Source organism: Dermacentor albipictus, chromosome 1, assembly GCF_038994185.2.
Source record: "Dermacentor albipictus isolate Rhodes 1998 colony chromosome 1, USDA_Dalb.pri_finalv2, whole genome shotgun sequence".
Lineage (NCBI taxonomy): Eukaryota > Metazoa > Arthropoda > Arachnida > Ixodida > Ixodidae > Dermacentor > Dermacentor albipictus.
Window position 1 is genome coordinate 245,029,000 of NC_091821.1, and position 17,986 is coordinate 245,046,985.

The 17,986-nt window shown below is 46.6% G+C and overlaps 1 protein-coding gene and 9 non-coding genes across 10 annotated transcripts; all 10 read right to left on the reverse strand.

Moving 5' to 3' along the window:
* Positions 1–2,353: 2,353 nt before the first annotated feature.
* Positions 2,354–2,426, reverse strand: TRNAR-ACG (transfer RNA arginine (anticodon ACG)). Its single transcript has one exon. It is a non-coding gene; the product is annotated as a tRNA-Arg (tRNA).
* A 68-nt stretch (positions 2,427–2,494) lies between these two features.
* TRNAR-ACG (transfer RNA arginine (anticodon ACG)) lies at positions 2,495–2,567 on the reverse strand. Its single transcript has one exon. It is a non-coding gene; the product is annotated as a tRNA-Arg (tRNA).
* Positions 2,568–2,635: 68 nt separating this feature from the next.
* Positions 2,636–2,708, reverse strand: TRNAR-ACG (transfer RNA arginine (anticodon ACG)). Its single transcript has one exon. It is a non-coding gene; the product is annotated as a tRNA-Arg (tRNA).
* Positions 2,709–2,776: 68 nt separating this feature from the next.
* TRNAR-ACG (transfer RNA arginine (anticodon ACG)) lies at positions 2,777–2,849 on the reverse strand. Its single transcript has one exon. It is a non-coding gene; the product is annotated as a tRNA-Arg (tRNA).
* A 70-nt stretch (positions 2,850–2,919) lies between these two features.
* On the reverse strand, positions 2,920–2,992 carry TRNAR-ACG (transfer RNA arginine (anticodon ACG)). The gene has a single exon. It is a non-coding gene; the product is annotated as a tRNA-Arg (tRNA).
* Positions 2,993–3,063: 71 nt separating this feature from the next.
* TRNAR-ACG (transfer RNA arginine (anticodon ACG)) lies at positions 3,064–3,136 on the reverse strand. The gene has a single exon. It is a non-coding gene; the product is annotated as a tRNA-Arg (tRNA).
* Positions 3,137–8,138: 5,002 nt separating this feature from the next.
* TRNAR-ACG (transfer RNA arginine (anticodon ACG)) lies at positions 8,139–8,212 on the reverse strand. The gene has a single exon. It is a non-coding gene; the product is annotated as a tRNA-Arg (tRNA).
* A 69-nt stretch (positions 8,213–8,281) lies between these two features.
* LOC135907963 (uncharacterized) lies at positions 8,282–9,209 on the reverse strand. Its single transcript, XM_065439777.2, has one exon. It carries the CDS (start codon positions 9,143–9,145, stop codon positions 8,282–8,284), a length of 864 nt encoding a protein of 287 aa, XP_065295849.1. The 5' UTR covers positions 9,146–9,209.
* Positions 9,210–10,560: 1,351 nt separating this feature from the next.
* On the reverse strand, positions 10,561–10,633 carry TRNAR-ACG (transfer RNA arginine (anticodon ACG)). Its single transcript has one exon. It is a non-coding gene; the product is annotated as a tRNA-Arg (tRNA).
* Positions 10,634–17,448: 6,815 nt separating this feature from the next.
* Positions 17,449–17,521, reverse strand: TRNAR-ACG (transfer RNA arginine (anticodon ACG)). The gene has a single exon. It is a non-coding gene; the product is annotated as a tRNA-Arg (tRNA).
* Between the last annotated feature and the right edge of the window lie 465 nt (positions 17,522–17,986).

The window sequence follows — 17,986 nt, forward strand, 5'->3', positions numbered from 1 at the left end:
TTAATTTCCACAACGCCCAATTAAATTTTGGTTTTCTAGGGCCCAACGCAAACATAACTAAACAGTGGTCACTATATGACACAGATTTTACCTCATAGTTGCTACACATTGGAATCAAATCAGCAGACATATACACTCGGTCTAATCGTGCGTGGCTGACTCCTTGAAAATGCGTGAACCTTGTATTCGTACCATTTCCCATGACATGGCCCACATCTACCAGATTCACTTCGCCAACAATTTCGGCTAAAAATTGCGCGCTTGCGTCGTGCACCGGCGGGCTTAGCACTCTGTCCTCAGCGTAACACACACAGTTGAAATCCCCCATCAATAAAATGTTGGTTTGACAATTCAATTGGCTTTTAAGGCTTTGAAAGAAAACCTTGCGTTCACATTCCTTGTTAGGTGCATACACACATATCGCTCGCCACTTCACTGCTCCAATAACAAAGTCGCACACTATTTGTCGTCCATTAACATCACAAAGCACGCTTTCAATAACTACGTCCAGAGAACCGCGAACAAAAAGGGCGCACCCACCAGACCTCCCGACACAATGTGACACACAAACATAATACCGCGGACGAAAAGTCGCTACCATACGTTCCGTTCCTTCTTCACTTTCGATTTTAGTTTCTTGCACTGCGATAATGTCAAGATCGGTTTCCAAGAACAGCCTGCTTAGCTGGTACTGTTTGCGTTTAGAACCAAGGCCCCTTACATTTATACTTCCAACACGTAACGCGACATTGGTGGAATTCATTTTGTTATGAAGAAGGAAAAGACCGGTCATGGCCTACATTCACTGCACATAACTCGCTGCACACTCACGTTTACTGGCATAGCGCAGCGAAAACCATCCTCTGGACTGTCGTTGTTGGATGCCATATCTATGAATTTCCATCGCGACACTTGCGTCTTGTAGCAGTCACCCGCTGCCCCACCATTCCCCGGCACACCCCCCTCCCCCCACCCCACAAAACAATAAATAAAAGGAAAACGGAAAGCGTCTGTAGGCACATTCTCATGCTATGTCGGCGTTGACGCCGACGGTTTCCTATCGGGTGGCACATTCGGCGCCGGCTTCAAAGTCGGTCGCCGGACGTTGGTCGTCTTCAAAGGCGGCTCGCTTTGAACCGCTTTGATTTTTCCTGGTTCACCGTCATTGCTCTCCTCAAGGGACCTCTTCGGCGCCGTACCACTTGAGCCACTGGTGTCCATAGGGGTTGCCTTCTCCGCTTCCGTCTTCTTTTTGTCTTTGCTGCTGTCCTTTGTGGCGACCTTAGTCACTGCGTCCTTGGCAGACTTTTCCGCGTCCGCCTCTGTTCTTTGTACTTTATCGTCCTTTCCATGCTTGACAGTGCTGCTGGCCCCGTCAGGCTTAGCGAGGACTTGTGCCTTTGAGCCTTGCGTAACGTCGGACCCACCAGCCGCTTCCTCGGCATCAGCGGCATCCATGACGTGCTCTTGTAACACCTCGTCAGACTTTGCGGGGCCTGCGATGTTCGCATACGTCCGCACACACTGGCTGTCGTCGTGGCCAAAGCGCCGGCAAATAGCGCAGCGTGGTACGCGACAATCCCTCCTGATATGTCCCGTGCGGTTGCACCTCAAGCATAAGGGAGCCCTTCCAGGGACTACGAGAAGTGCCAACATACCCGCTACTCGAAACTGATGTGGCAGATCCTCAATGGTCACGCCCGCCTTCAGCTTCAAGGTTACGGTGCGCGTTGTCGAACCTTTGTCCGTGATGCCTTGCACACGCCAGCGTTGTCTGGTCACGTCTCCGGCTTTTCCATATGCTGCGAGTGCCGCGCGTACGTCTTCGTCTGGAACATGGTGAAGGAACCAGAAAACCTTCACGCGTATCTCCTGGTTAGCGGGGTCCAACACTAGGCACCTTCTTTCTTTCACCTCAGCTTCGCCGCACGCCAACATTTTTTTTGTAGATTCCGAGTTCCTGAACGTAACCGCCCAAACGTGGTTCATCTGGAACGCACCTAAGGTGACAACCTCGGGCAGTAGTCCCAGACGAGCCAGCATGTCCCGGAAATCTTCGGCACGAAAAGGTCTTGCCGTCACGTCCCCGTGAAGGAATACAGTATTCAAAACGCAGGGTCCTGTAGGCAATTGCGGCAAAACAACTTGGTATTCTTTGTCTTCATCGCCAATAAACCTGTTTCCGCGGCTCGGCTGAGCCGCAAACACCGCCCCACCGGAGCAAGTCATTCTGCGTCCGCACCGAACGGTAGCCGGAAGTAGAATCCCCGTTGCGCCACAGGCCCAGGACGGCGTTCGCCTAAATTGCAATGTTTTAAAAAATAGAGGGAAAAAATGACACGAAAAAATTCAACGAGCCTGCCAGGATTCGAACCTGGAATCTTCTGATCCGTAGTCAGACGCGTTATTCGTTGCGCCACAGGCCCAGGACGGCGTTCGCCTAAATTGCAATGTTTTAAAAAATAGAGGGAAAAAATGACACGAAAAAATTCAACGAGCCTGCCAGGATTCGAACCTGGAATCTTCTGATCCGTAGTCAGACGCGTTATCCGTTGCGCCACAGGCCCAGGACGGCGTTCGCCTAAATTGCAATGTTTTAAAAAATAGAGGGAAAAAATGACACGAAAAAATTCAACGAGCCTGCCAGGATTCGAACCTGGAATCTTCTGATCCGTAGTCAGACGCGTTATCCGTTGCGCCACAGGCCCAGGACGGCGTTCGCCTAAATTGCAATGTTTTAAAAAATAGAGGGAAAAAATGACACGAAAAAATTCAACGAGCCTGCCAGGATTCGAACCTGGAATCTTCTGATCCGTAGTCAGACGCGTTATTCGTTGCGCCACAGGCCCAGGACAGCGTTCGCCTAAATTGCAATGTTTTAAAAAATAGAGGGAAAAAAAAGGACACGAAAAAATTCAACGAGCCTGCCAGGATTCGAACCTGGAATCTTCTGATCCGTAGTCAGACGCGTTATCCGTTGCGCCACCGGCCCAAGACGGCGTTCGCCTAAATTGCAATGTTTTAAAAATATAGAGGAAAAAAAAAGGACACGAAAAAATTCAACGAGCCTGCCAGGATTCGAACCTGGAATCTTCTGATCCGTAGTCAGACGCGTTATCCGTTGCGCCACAGGCCCATTTTTTTTTCTTTATTGCCGGATAATCACAAATACAGGACATTGTCCATACTAAAGTAAGAACAAAACAGAGTGTTACCTAGTCATTACATATACTTCTCGAAATGCCCGTGTCAAAAACGCTTTAAGGTCACCAGTGTATCCAGTACAGGTAACCACTCTGGTGGTTCAGCCTGAGATTTATACACGTCTCTTATTTGTGAAACACTTTCAATAAAATATTGTCTGGCTGGTTTGGCGTCCACATCAGCATTTCGTACGGCCATTCGTGTTTTCCATATGCTGTGTAGGCTCAGCGTCATGATCATGTCATAGGGCACGTCGTTTTCATTTTCAACTGGGAGAAAGCGGATACCGTAGGGTGAGGTGATATGGGGAGCTCTTTTTTCAGCGTTCTCTGTAAGACATCCCAGTGGAATATTGCATCCCTGCACTCTAAGAAAATGTGTTCGATTGTCTCAGGCTTTGAACAAATGAGACAATTAACTGACCACGGTACGAACAGTCCTCTCTCTTGCAACCACGGTTTAACAGGCAAGGTATTGGTATGGAGCTGAAAGAAGAACGTCTTAACTGAGGAGCGGACTGCCATTCTTTTAACACGTTTCAACACGTCTCCTTCCAAGCCTACACAATACATGGCACGATATATGGGCACTGGCAACATAATATCAATCAGATCCCTGTATAAACGCTTTTTTGGTACATTACTTAGGTACTCCATTGAGAATCTCACTTTCAGCATTCGAAAATACATAACGACCTTACGAAGAAAGCCGCGAACACTCCATTTTCTTGTGACATTTGATACAACATATTCAGGAATTACATCACTCATTCGTAATTGTAAAATTGTTCGCAAAAATCCGTTATTTTGGTCGCGCAAATAAATAAATCTTTACACAACTTGTTTGAGAAATAAATGACATAAACGGAGTCCACCGCTACGGACTGATCGAAATAAATTAGTTCTGCTGCATCTTTCCCATGTTGTACGCCACACGAACACTGCAAAGACTCTGTGCAACTTCTGCACGTTGGTACGAGACGCGCGTGCAAACTGTAGCACGCGCGAAAACGGAGAAATCCCGCCCACCCCATTTATCTGTTTGCTCCCTAACGCATTTGGTTTCCTCGCTCCAGTATTGCGTGTTATCGCGATAATGTTCTAAGGGCACTCCGAGATATTTGACAGGTGTCACAGTCCATTTCATTTTAGCAAAATAATCTAATTTGTTTTCCCACGGCCCATGCCAGAAGCCTAAACATTCGTTCCAATTTATCATACTGCCCGTGAGCGAGCAAAAAAGTTCTGCTTCTTTAACGGTCTCCTTAACGCTTTCCTTATCGCCACAGAAGACTGCTATGTCGTCAGCATAACACAGTATTTTAACTTCACTTGCGAGTGATTTGAAACCATGTATTGTGTCATTATTAAGAATTTTTAAGCAGAAAGGTTCGAGAAAAATTGCAAACAATAATGATGATAATGGACACCCTTGCCGAATACTACACTGAACTTTGAAACTTTCGCTGACACTTTTGTTTACGATTATGCTAGCTCAACTGTGAGTGTAACACATTTTCACACCAGTCGCAATCACAAACCCAACATTAATATATTCCAAAAGACTAAAAAGAATTTGATGTGATACACGATCGAAAGCTTTTTCTAGATCAAGCTGTAACATTGCTACCCGTTCAGAAAAATCATCGCAGTATTCAAGTACACTTCTGGTAACATGAATGTTAGTAAATATCGAGCGTCCCCTGATCCCACATGTCTGGTGGGGTCCTACCAAAACTGTGATCACGGTTTGCAATCTTTTTGCCAGTACTTTCATATATATTTTGTAATCTACATTGCTTAAGCTTATCGGTCGATAGGACGAGACCGATAGTAGTTTGGCTGGGTCATCTGTCTTGGGTATTAATACAACGTGAGAACAGTTGAAAGATAGGGGCACTGCATTTTCATTATATGCTTCGGTTATTACATGATGCAGGGCTTTTGCCAGATCTACTTTAAAAGCTTTGTAAAAACAACTGCTTAAACCATCCGGGCCTGGAGATTTGCCTACGGATAACTCATCAATTGCGTCTTCAATTTCGCGTACGGTAATATCTGCTTCAAGGCGGGTCTTCACGTCATCATCTAACCTTGGCATTAAGTGAAGGTACTCATTTTCAAAGCCAGTTGCAATATCAATGCTATGCCCTAACAGATTTTTAAAGTACTCTACAAAAGCAAGTTCAATTATCTGTTTGTCTTTTGTAATAACGCCCTCGTACTGTATTTCTTTTATTTCATTTTTGACGGCATAACTTTTTTCATCCGCTAGCGAGCGCTTAGTAGGCGTTTCTCCCAACCACAGTCTTTCGCCACGAGCGCGAACAATGGCTCCCTTATATCTTTCGACATCTATTGCTTCCAGTTTGTTTTTGACATCTTTAATTTCATTATTTAATGCCCCTGGTTGTGTGCTTTCTGCGTTCAGCAAATAGTCTAATTGACTACGGAGCACATTTTCTTCGTTTCTTTCACTGCGTCGTAGTGCGCATGCCCTCTCGATTGCAATGATCTTAATCTCTTGTTTGGACAGCTCCCATTCAGCGATAAAACTATCCGTTTTAGACAGTAGTCTTTCTATGCATTCTTTTGCTTTGCTCACAAAGCTATCATTGTCCAGAAGCTTATCATTAAACTTCCAAAGTGTCCAACTGAATGACGACCCTTTGTGCTTTGCTCCTAAGGAAACCATAACCAAACTGTGATCACTGAATGAAACATGTTTTACGTTATAATCTTGGCACAGCGGCACTATATTTGCAGATACGTATAATCTGTCCAAGCGTGCATGGCTTGTGCGTTGGAAATGAGTGAACTGTGACAGTTTTCCGCCAGCTGCAATATGACCAATATCTTCTAGGCAGTGATCCTGAACTATTGCGCTTAATTTCATGGCACTATTATCGCGTACCGGTTCGTTCTTTATTCTATCAGCAGAAGCACACACACAGTTAAAATCGCCAAGCATTAGAATCATTCTTTCATAATTTAAAAAGGATCCAAGGCTTTCAAAAAAAGCTGAGCGCTCGGTTTCTCTGTTAGGCGCGTACAAACATATTGCCCGCCACTTCGAAGCAGAGAAAAGAAAATCACACACAACTAACCGCCCAGTTTTACACACAGTCACGGTCTCTACTACAATTCCCAGGGAGCTGCGTAGCAACAAGGCACACCCTCCGGACGAGCCTACTGCGTGACATACACATACATAGTAGCGTCCAGTAAAAGGTTCTACCATGCGATCTGTTTGATCTTGGCTTTCGACTTTAGTTTCTTGAATTGCTACGATGTCAAGGTCATTTTCCAGTAAAAGACGGCTTACTTGGTACTGTCGACGCCTTGCAGAAAGGCCCCGCACGTTTAACGTGCCTATGCTAAGCGGTGCGTCAAGTTTTACTGCCATTTATGAGAATAATCAAACAGGTCGCATGGCGCTCACCTTGTTCTGTGCGAGGCTGAAAATTTTGACTGGAGGCTTTTCTATCTTCAGTTGCCACGTGCAAACACACCATGATTGCCTCAGAAAGAAGGAACTGGGGTATCAGCCCCTTAGCTTGTCCTCGCCCACGTTTAGCATTTGTAGCGTCGGAACCAGGAGGCTGACCCGGGCTTCACTGAACCAGGGGGCTACGTGCCCCCCGGAAAATGACGGTCCAGTGGTACGTTGGGCTTTGGCTTGAAGCTCGTGCGGCGTCCTTGGGCCGCTTTAGGGGGTGGCTCGCTGGCAGTGGGCTCGTTTGAGGCCGCGTTCACTGCTGCTGTTTCCTCGCGTGTTCTCTTCCCTGCACCGGTCCTCGAATCCTTCATGTTGACATCTTCGGATCTCTCTAGAGGCATTGACTGACTCTTGATGGGTTTTCTCCCTGAACTGTTGGACGCACTTGTATTCGTCGCGGGAGGCAGCTCAGGTTGTACAACTTGCTCACCGTTATCCTCTTCCTCTTTGTTCACGTTGGGTGAATGCGACGAAGGGGGCGTTTCCTCTTGTTCGGGTTCTCTGCTCTTGCTGGTAGAAACATCCTCAGCTTCCGATTCATCCATTTGTAGCTCTGCGTTGTCGTCCCACACAGATCGACCTGTGACCTTCGCATAAGTATTCACGCACTCTTCCTCAGCGTGGCCAAAACGTCTGCACAACGCGCACCGAGGAACACGACATTCGCGTCGTATGTGGCCAGTCCCTTTACACCGTAGGCAGAGTGGAGCTCTTCCAGCCACCACGACCAGGTCACCTGCCACTCGTAGTTGATGTGGGATGTCTTCCTTCGAGTAGCCTGCCTTGAGCTGAAGACTGATAATACGCGTAGTAGAGCCTTTGTCCGATAACCCTTCCGTTTGCCATCGCTCTCTTGCGACTTCGGTGACTTTTCCGTAGGGTGCAAACGCGGTCCGTATGTCTTCGTCGTCCAGATAATGAAGGACCCAATGCAGCTTTAGTCGAACATCTTGGTTGTTTGGATCCACGACGAGACAACGGCGCTCCTTCACGTTCACTTCAGTTGCAGAAAGCAACCTATTCTTGGCCTCCGTAGCCTTCAGCGTGACCGCCCACACATGGTTCATTTGGTATGCCCCTAACGCTTCAACGTCAGGGAGCATTGCCAAAGCGCCCAGTGCATCACGAATATCTTCGACACGGTAGGGCCTTCCACGAACATCCGCATGAAAAAAATACAGTGTTTAAAACAATACGACCGGTTGGTAGAGCAGGTAAAATAATTTCATAATCCTGGTTGGCACTGGCTGCATTCCGGTTTCCACGGCTAGACATAGCCGCTGACACCGCCCCAGAGGAGCGAAACATTCCTCGACCGTTCACGGCGGTGGCCGGAAGTGGAATCCCCTGTTGTTGCGCCACAAGCCTAGGTTGGCGTTCGCCTAAATAGTAATGTTAAAAAAAATAGGGAAAAAAAGGACGAGAAAAAAGCTTAACGAGCTTGCCAGGATTCGAACCATGGAATCTTCTGATCCGTAGTCAGACGCGTTATCCGTTGCGCCACAAGCCCACTTTTTTTTTCTTTATTACATGGAAAAGAAAACTGAAGGTGCATTACTGAGTGGACACAACTACACACTTAAAACTCAGGCAAACACACACATGCATCCAACAAGTGCATCCAGTCTGGCGGAGGTTCCTGCACAGCGTACACACTTCTTACATACGCAGCACTTTCGCGAAAGAAGGATTTTGTAGTTCGCGGGCTTTCGGCATGGCGATCATAGAGTCTGCTTCTCCACAGGCTATATAAACCAAGCACAATGAACATGTCATAGGGAGGACCACCTGTAACCTTAAACGGTAGAAACCTAATTGAGTATGGAGTCATGTCAATGTCCTTTTTAAGCGTCCTTTGGAGAATATCCCAAAAAAATACAGCATCCCTACAGTCTATGAAACAGTGATCTATGGTTTCGGCACGTGGACAGAGCCGACAGTTTGTTGACCACGGCACAAAGCAACCCCTCGAATTCAACCAAGTTTTAACAGGGAGTGTTTCCGAATGTAATTTAAAGAAAAATGTTTTTACTCCAGGAGGCACACACATTTTTCGGACGCGTTTAAGTACATCCTGATAAGGTCGGTTTAAATAAGGTGCACGATACAAAGGATCTGGGAAAATAGAGTCAACCAGTGCCGCAGAAATTGCTTTTCGACTCGCTGTGAACACGTACTCCAGGCTGAATCTAACTTTCAAGAAAAGAAATGTGTCAACAACCTCCTTGAGAAAGCCCCAAGGAGCCTGTGGGACATCTTTGACATTTGATGACACTACTATGTTAGGAACATAATGAACTAAACGCAGTTGCAACATTTCACGCAAGAACGGATGGTCACTGTCTCGAAAGAAAAACAGGCGAGAAACAATTTGCCTGACGAAGAGGTGTACTAATCCTAGACCACCACGTTCAAGGGGGAGAAACAGATTGTCGCGCCGCATCCATTCACAGCTCGAACTCCAAATGAATGTTGCAAATACGCGATGCAGTGCCTGAAGGCGAAGTCTTGAGCAGTGCAGAACTTGGAGCACATACATAAGACGGGAAGCTAAGAAAACATTACACACTTCAGCACGAAAGAACACTGACAAATTCCACCCCCGCCATGAATTCACTTTACGTTGAATTTTGCCAACTTCTCCCGACCAATGAGCGTTGCTATTTCTATACTGCGAGAGAGGCACACCTAAATAACGCAGATCTTCTTTCCATTGGATTCCTGCGTAATATGATGGCATTGTGGCCCATAACCCAAACCAAAAACCTGCAAGGAGTTGCAAGGAGTTGATCTCCTTATGCAATGTGGATTATAAAATTTTTGCTAAGGTATTAGCTAACCGTTTGCAAGTTGTAGTAAGATCTGTGGTCGGTGCTCATCAAACATGTGGCATCAGGGGGCGGTCCATTCAGACGAACATTCATGTTGCGAGATCGGTGCTAGAGTGTCTAGCTGAGGGGATTGGACAGGTGGCAATGGTACAGCTAGATCTGGCTAACGCGTTCGACAGGGTAAATCACTCATTCCTGTTTACTTTACTAGAGCATATAAATATCGGATCTCTGCTCCTTAGAGGTGTCCGGATATGTTATGCTAATGGCTCAACGCGGCTTATAGTGAATGGTTCTCTCTCCGATCCTATTAGGCTTTTATCATCAGTACGACAAGGATGCCCCTTGTCACCGCTTCTGTTCTGCTTGTATTTAGAGCCACTTTGTATGGGCATTCTTAAAGAACAAAATTTCCAAGGGTTTAAATTACTGACTAATGAGGTTCTGGTTCTTGCGTATGCAGACGACGTGGCCTTTTTCTGTACCGATAAAAAGAGTGTAAACACTGCTCTTGCAATTACAGAAGAATTTTGTGCTGCTTCTGGTGCAAGCGTTAACTTTGAAAAAAGTTCAGGTTGCGCCACAAGCCCAGGTTGGTGTTCTCCTAAATAGCAATGTTAAAAAAAATAGGGAGAAAAAAAAGGACAAGAAAAAATTTAACGAGCTTCCAGGATTCGAACCTGCAATCTTCTGATCCGTAGTCAGACGCGTTATCCGTTGCGCCACAAGCCCACTTTTTTTTTCTTTATTGCCTGTTTGCAGCACAAACCAAGAACACATTAATGTGGAGCGATTTTGCGCCACAAGCCCACGTTGGCGTTCTCCTAAATAGCAATGTTAAAAAAAAATAGGGAGAAAAAAAAAGACAAGAAAAAATTTAACGAGCTTGCCAGGATTCGAACCTGGAGTCTTCTAATCCGTAGTAAGACGTGTTATCCGTTGCGCCACAAGCCCAGGTTCGTGTTCTCGTCAATAGCAATGTTTAAAAAAAAATAGGGAGAAAAAAAAAGGACAAGAAAAAATTTAACGAGCTTGCCAGGATTCGAACCTGGAATCTTCTGATCCGTAGTCAGACGCGTTATCCGTTGCGCCACAAGCCCAGGACGGCCTTAGCTTTCTAAGCGGTGTTGCCAAGATTTAAATTTAGTCTTAAAACTGCCTGGAATGAAAACGTTAAGTTTGATCCGAATGCGCAAGCCCCCCCCACTGGGGGGTGCAAAATAAAGAAAACTGCTACTCGAACCCCAATTGCACTCATAATCCGGACTAAGTAACTTCCAAAGAGATCGCCTTGCTGGCTTGCTTGCTGGCGGTCATGCTTTCGCTGACTTTTTTACAGCGAAGCTGTGAAGGGCTACTCCATCCAGGATCGTGTGCATCTGTTAACCTAAAACTATCATTATCGGGACTGGCTTGAGCGTCCTCGTGCTCTTCCACCGCTGGCTCGTTGGCGCCCCTCGGCGCTACCGCGCGAACGCGCTCGTGCCACTGCTCCCTGGCTCGTCGTCATTAATTAATTAATTAAGACACACAAACACGTGACCAATTTTACAGCGAAGCTGTGAAGGCAGCGAAACTGTTAAGGGCTAGTTCCTTCAGGACAGCGTCAGTGTGTAGACCCAAAACTCCCTATACGTGGGTCGATACCGAAGATAGTGCAATACCGGGCCGACCCACTGCGGAGGTGAAGTAGGCGTTAAGCATTCCCCATACGTGGGCCGATCCCGAAGATTGTGCAATACCGGGCCGGCGGAGTTGCAGTTCGCCATTAAGGGGCCCACATACGCAGCTTCGCTGGTCATCCTTCTTCCCACACTGGAAGGACACGGAGTTTTTTCAGAGGACTGCTCGAACAAAGAGCGTCAGATTCCTATGCTCTCTCACGATCATTATCGCAGCCGTAATCCTCATACCTTTCGATGCGGCCTCATGAAGGAAGGAAGGAAACTAGGAGAGAGCACGCCGAGTTGCGCAGCCTTCGCGAGGCAACTCTCCGTGCCTTTTCTCGCTTAAAAAAGGTCGGCCCATCACGTGACCCTGCACAGCGCAGACTTGGTCCAGTGTGCTTGGTCTCCGTCAGTTTTTAGATGACGCGCTCTCGTGCTTCTCCAAGGGCTATGTGCATGCACGCTTTCTTGCGGTGTGCTTCTACGAGGCGATCATTCTGAAGTTTTCCGGAATATTTAGAAATGGCCTTGGCAGGCAGCGTGATTCTTGCCCTTCAGCTGGATTATTCGAAAAGGTGGACATTACCAGCATGAGAAATCGAAACACGTGCTCAACTAGTAAACAATACTTAACTAATTCGACACCAGTTCCAAGAGATTACTTTCCAAAGTATGGGACGAAATACTGGGGCGTTCCATTTACTTTTGTGCATCAATGCATGAAAGAGCGTTTTATGTAAAAGGTAGGCTGAACAAGAGTGCATTTTTACGGCAAGTTTGATGGCGCATATCTCCAAACTGGTGTCATTCTGGAAATTCCTTCCAAGTGCACATGCCTCGAAAACTCACCGGCTACATTTCGCAAATTGTAATATGCACCGTAAAGTAATTAATTAAGAAGATCCTTAGTTAATTTTGTTAGTTCGTTGAATATGTGTTCTGATTTATCGTGCAAGTAATGTCCGCCTCGCTGAATAAACCAGCTCAAGGACCAGATTTCTGCTATCTGTAACAGGCGATTTTTTGTAAATAGCGTGAAACCTAAAGATTATTACCCCGTATATTACAGACAGACATCTTTATCACAAAGTTCTCGAGACCTTCAACATCGTTTGTTATACAAGTCCCTTTTTTATAAAGGTGGTACACCATACCGCTCACAATAGAGCAGGCTAAGCACGTTCAACAAAAGAAAACCTTTATTTAACATGAATTCGCGAGAGGCTGTGAAAACAGTCGCTAATATTTTTGTGAACACTTTACATGGCAGAATGTGCGACTGCAGTAAACCATACTGCACCGAGGTTCACGGCATGCCCTGCGTGCCGTGAATTACATGAATTTACATTAAAGGGACACTAAAGTGAAAAATGATTTCTTCTGCATCAATAAATTACCGTTCTACAACACCAAAAACACCACTCTTACAACGAAAAGATGTTTGGTAAGCCAGAACAAGAGCAAGCACGAAATACGGGTGGCGACGCCTACTTATGTTCCCGCACCTGGGGGCTGTGACGTCTTGGATTTGGATGGCATCTTCTAGGGCCTGCTAATTATATATAGCGGTACAGATTGACTACATTGTGTTCTAAAGGAACCAAATGTTAAACATGGCAAGTTTCGGGAACCTTTATTCAGCCAACGCGGCCCAAATGCGAAAACAAACTTTGGAATCCCTGACGTCACACTGACGTACCGGCGCTGGAGTTTCGGCGCGAAATTGAAGTACTGGTACTTGGACCTTCATTTTCTAATCTAATAATCAAACTATTTTTTTAATGACTGCCTGCGGGGTTCTCAAACAATGCTTCATTAGTCTGAACGGATTTATTGTGTCGCTTTAGTGTCCCTTTATTTACATGAATTACATGAATTCGTGTAAGGCTGCAAGGCCGCAAAAGCACACGGAATGTGCCACGCGACTAGTCGCGCTGCACTTTTTTGTGTTATTCGGGCTTTCTTTGACGCTTGGAAAAAAAACTTTTATGTAGCGCGTATTGAGCAATAGAAAGTTGAATCCGGAATTTTTCATGATGGCCTATAACTTTCTGATTGACAATTTTGCTCTGATTGCAATATTTGAGGAGTTACTAATAACTAATTATGTAATTAGGCAAAATAAGAAAGTGCGCCAGCAATGTGTAGAGAACACTGTTTTTTTTCAAATCTATCCATTGTTTTATCGCCTCTCGCAACGATTGGTTCTTCTGAAAATGCAAAGGAGTGATAGTCTCCGGAGATGCATAAGCGGCGACGACAAATATACGTGTACATGAAGGTCTTCCCACTAAGCTATACGCCATTCTTATATGAGCTAATCAGTCAACGTGTTATTCATAAGGGTAAATATAGATAATTGTAATAAATATTTTGCGCCCAAAGTACCTCGTGCTTCAACAAAGCAGCAGTCGGTTAGGCACATTTCATTATGCTTCACGTGCCCAGAACAATATTTCCACTGAAACAATACCTTTTTAATCTCTGTGCTCTCCACAACATGGGAACATGTGTTTACACGGAGAATGTTCTCGGTTCATCGCATTCCCATCGGAGCTAAACACATAATTTTTTTTTCGAAGGCTCAGTAACTCAATGAGTAAAAATATTCATTCATCTATGAATCATTTATTTGCTAAGATGCACTGTCCGTGCCAAACGCGAAAGCGCTCCTTCCCCTTACTGCAGGTACTGCAAGGTAAACGCTGATATCGAATATCGTGTCGGAGCAATAATTTTTCATGTGTACCCAGCCGCACGTCTCTTCACATGTGCCACATGTCATCATATTCAGCCAATAGATTTAGCACAAGCCCATTCCCCTTTTGCTGCGATTCAGGCACTCGGCTACACTAAAAGGCGTCATATGGCGCCGTAAAAATGTCTATATCCCAAGATCAAATGTTTACCAAATTCAATTATCATTTCGTTGTACAGTGATGCACCACAGTCGTATGCTTGTCAGTATCTTTGAAAGCATCTCATAATGAGCTTCATAGAGATGTAGATAATCGCCTCACTTTAAACGTGACTGAAGTTCATGCGATGCTGATACGAAGACGCGCCGTGGGTTTGAGCTATGTGCAGACATATGCGCATGTATATGTACAGTCAACCTCAAAATTTTACGGAACGCGATATCTGAGAAAAAGCTGAACATCTGCGCAGCCTCACAACGCAGCCTAGTGTTCGCATTTAGAGGCTATATACCAGTACATGTGAACAACATTGTGATGTTCGGTTTTACCGACCACTGCTACGGCCTGCTCGGAAATTGAACGTTTCCCGAGATCCCGTGGTCCGTAATGCTTTTATGGTTGACTGTACATGCGTGCAGCTCCCGCCGAGCTCCCGAAATAAGCACTCGGCGGAGCTGCACCCCCTCTCACAGTACGCCCAGGGCGAGTCCCTTGGCTGTCCGCAGCTCATTGTTACGTCACCGACTGCAGCTGAAGAAGTGAAGCGCGTACAACATTCCCGATGCTGCGGAGTCCTGGTTGAAACCATTGTCTGCATCCCTCGAGTCTTTGCGGGCCAAGAATATACCCCCACTTTGAAGGACGCGGTTGTGCCAAAAATATCACACAGGTTCCCCTACGCCGCCCAAAAACAGATCCAGTTTTGCATGAATTGGTCAGGGCGCGTCATAGATGCTCATATATGGGCTTCTGTAAAATCTGAATGTTAACGAAAATGAGCAGTAGGCGCTCCCAGAAAATCAACCACTTCAAGTTCATCGTTGCCATGTTCATCGTTGTGAAAGCTGTGCAAAACGAGTTTGTATATAGTTAGGCAGTGACTACAGTGACTACAGTGACGGGGCCCGGCACTTTAACATCTGTACTACAGTGACGGGGCCCGGTACTTTAACATATGCACTACAGTGACGGGGCCCGGCACTTTAACATATACACTACAGTGACGGGGCCCGGCGCTTTAACCTCAGCCCTGCAGTGACGGGACCGGCACTTTACATTGTAGCGACGTCAATGGCCGCACTTCTTTCAAACATTCTATGCGAACAACTTCGAGCACTTCACGGCAGGCAGTGAACTTTATTAAGGTCCTGAGGAGCGACTCCGAAACCCCCCTTAAGAGGAAGGGGGCCGCCGCGAGCCGTTCCGACGTTGGGACGGGCAGGCAGGCCGTGCCTGACCGCCTCCTCCCACTCTTCTTCCGTGGTGAGATGACCGTGGTCCCGTAACGAGGGACACCGCCAGAGCATGTGTTCTAAAGTGCAGAATGGATCTCCGCAATCCGGACGCCTGCCCCCTCACGGACGCGGCGTTAGGTTGCCCCCTGTGATCCACCACGGCCGCCGCAAACCGGTCGGGCGAACCGTATTGGGCGACGTCGACGAACGCGACCGATCGTGGATCGTGCGCGACGGATCCGAGAAGTGCGGCCGCTCGGGCCCGGCGTGTGCCTACATTGCGTTGCGCGTGCACGTTGCGCGGGAACGGTGAGACCGTGACGGCCTCCCGCGACCACGCGTCGAGCACCCACCGCCTTTCCCTGACGGGTTAAAGTCCAGCGCCTCCAGGATCCGCCTCCCCGCAGGCGAGGAAGCGAGCCTGACAACCTGGACTAACTTCTGTGACCCAACCTCATCGAAGGTGTTGTGGACCCCCAGCTGCATGAGCTTCTCGGTGCTTGCGCCTATGGGGATGCCAAGCACTTCACGGACCGCGGTATTTTATTCCAGTACTGTCCACAACACCACGTGAATTTTCACGATGTCAGCAACTTCCGTGCAGTAATGGAATACATTGATTGCACACATACGGATTGAACGACCGCAATGGGTACTTGTCCATGAATGTACAATCTTTTGCGTATGCACTGTAACACCTATGATGATTATAATAAAGAAAGAAAGTTCACTCTAATGGAAGGGGAAGGGCAAAAACACATTAAAAAAGGCACGGCACATGTTCCTGCTTGTGTAGCACCAGACAATGAATATTCTACTGAATTAGGAAAAAGAAGCAGCGGGTAATTGATCGCTTACAAGACCGATAAACATGCAGTTCGATGAAATTTGAGAAATAATGATATTGAAGCTTCCAAGACTTTAGAAGAAAAGAAAAAGAAAATTAAGACTGAATCATCGCGACGGAACATATCACAAGTCGCTGTAGGCGTCGAAGACCCTAGCTAGAACGAAATTATTTTTGAACAGCTCCGATAATGTCCATGCAACAATGGTTGCTTGCGTGCTGTCAAATGTTCATATGCTGCGGCATAAAGCTCACGGCACGGTGCGAAAATGTGCTCGGAGCGAAAGCGATCGACATGCATGCAGACGCGAAGTCGGTCACCGCGAACCCGTGCGATCGCTGCATTGCAGCTTCATTCTGTTATGCTATATTTAGTTACACAGACAGCCATCCCACTATAAGAACATATTCCACATAGTTTTCTCAGCGATTGCTTACGTTTCACGCAAACCGGTTCGGTGGAATCGATTGCGGCGACCGCTCGCAGTGTCCCAGCTTACTGTACGTAGTAGGCAAAGAGATAGCGTTTGTAAACCATTCTGTGCTTTCTGTTTGTCCAACATGATTATTTTAAAGGTAAAATACTGCCATTTCGAGAGTACTTGCAACATTGTTCAGGAGGGCTGCCGCGTAGTATGTTTATTTAGCCTTTATTTAACGCCGACGCATGTGAGGCGCTTCCGACAGATGGCGACTCCGTAAGTCGTCCTCGCCATAGAGTTTCCTACAAGAATTTTGTAGGAAACTCTATGGTCCTCGCCCCCAATACCGACATCTTTATAGTGATGGCCCCGTCGGTGTAGTGTTGTTGTTAAAGCGACGGGCCCCGTCACCGTAGTGTGGATGTTAAAGTACCGGGCCCCGTCACTGTAGTGCAGATGTTAATGTGCCGGGCCCCGTCACTGTAGTCACTACCATATAGTTATCGCTTCCGTCGATTGACGACGCAGACAAGCGATCGATAGCGTGGCGAGGCGCTGATGGGCAAAGACGATCCTTATACCAATATATGGTATAAGGCCATAACACTTTTGATCCAGTACGCGTAGCTTCCGGTCTGACCTGCCGCAGAGCTATAGTATTTGGCTAGAGTGACATGCGGTGTTAACACCGCATAGTGAAAGTACAAATGCACCGCATTTTGTTTGCGGTGTTATGCCAAAGCATGTTTTCGCTTAATGAGAAAAGAAAAAAAGATTCGCGTTGCTGGCGTTTCGATCAAGCCTACTTTACAGCAAAAGTTTGCGCCGAGCCTGCCAGGATTCGAACCTGGAATCTTCTGATCCGTAGTCAGACGCGTTATCCGTTGCGCCACAGGCCCTCATCGGAAGGAGACTGGTAAGTGGTGCTGGCAACACTTCTTCCGGAAGCAGTACTCTGCGTACGCGCGTGCGTGCCAGGAAAGTGATATATCTGGCAGGATACCGCCATATCATGAATTCATTCATAGTACTGCTCATCTTTGAAGCACTGTCGTAAGTCTAGACATTGAATTTGCCCAACCCCAGGTATATTCCTCTCTCTAAACAAAATTTGCACGTTTCCACTTTAGAGCTTTGTTTCCTCGTTTGCACCTACTCCGTCCCGTCTTAAATGAATCTCCGTGCACCAAACAACACTGAGTCTTACCCGACCACTGGCCACGCGGTTTTCTATGCATAGAGAGATTATAGTACACTTAGATTTGCATCTTTGCGTTAGTAGCTATCCCTTATGTATTCGTGTCGAAGTGCAAAGGGGAAACTGCGGTCAAGTGGAAAAAGAAAGACACGAAAGGCACGACAGG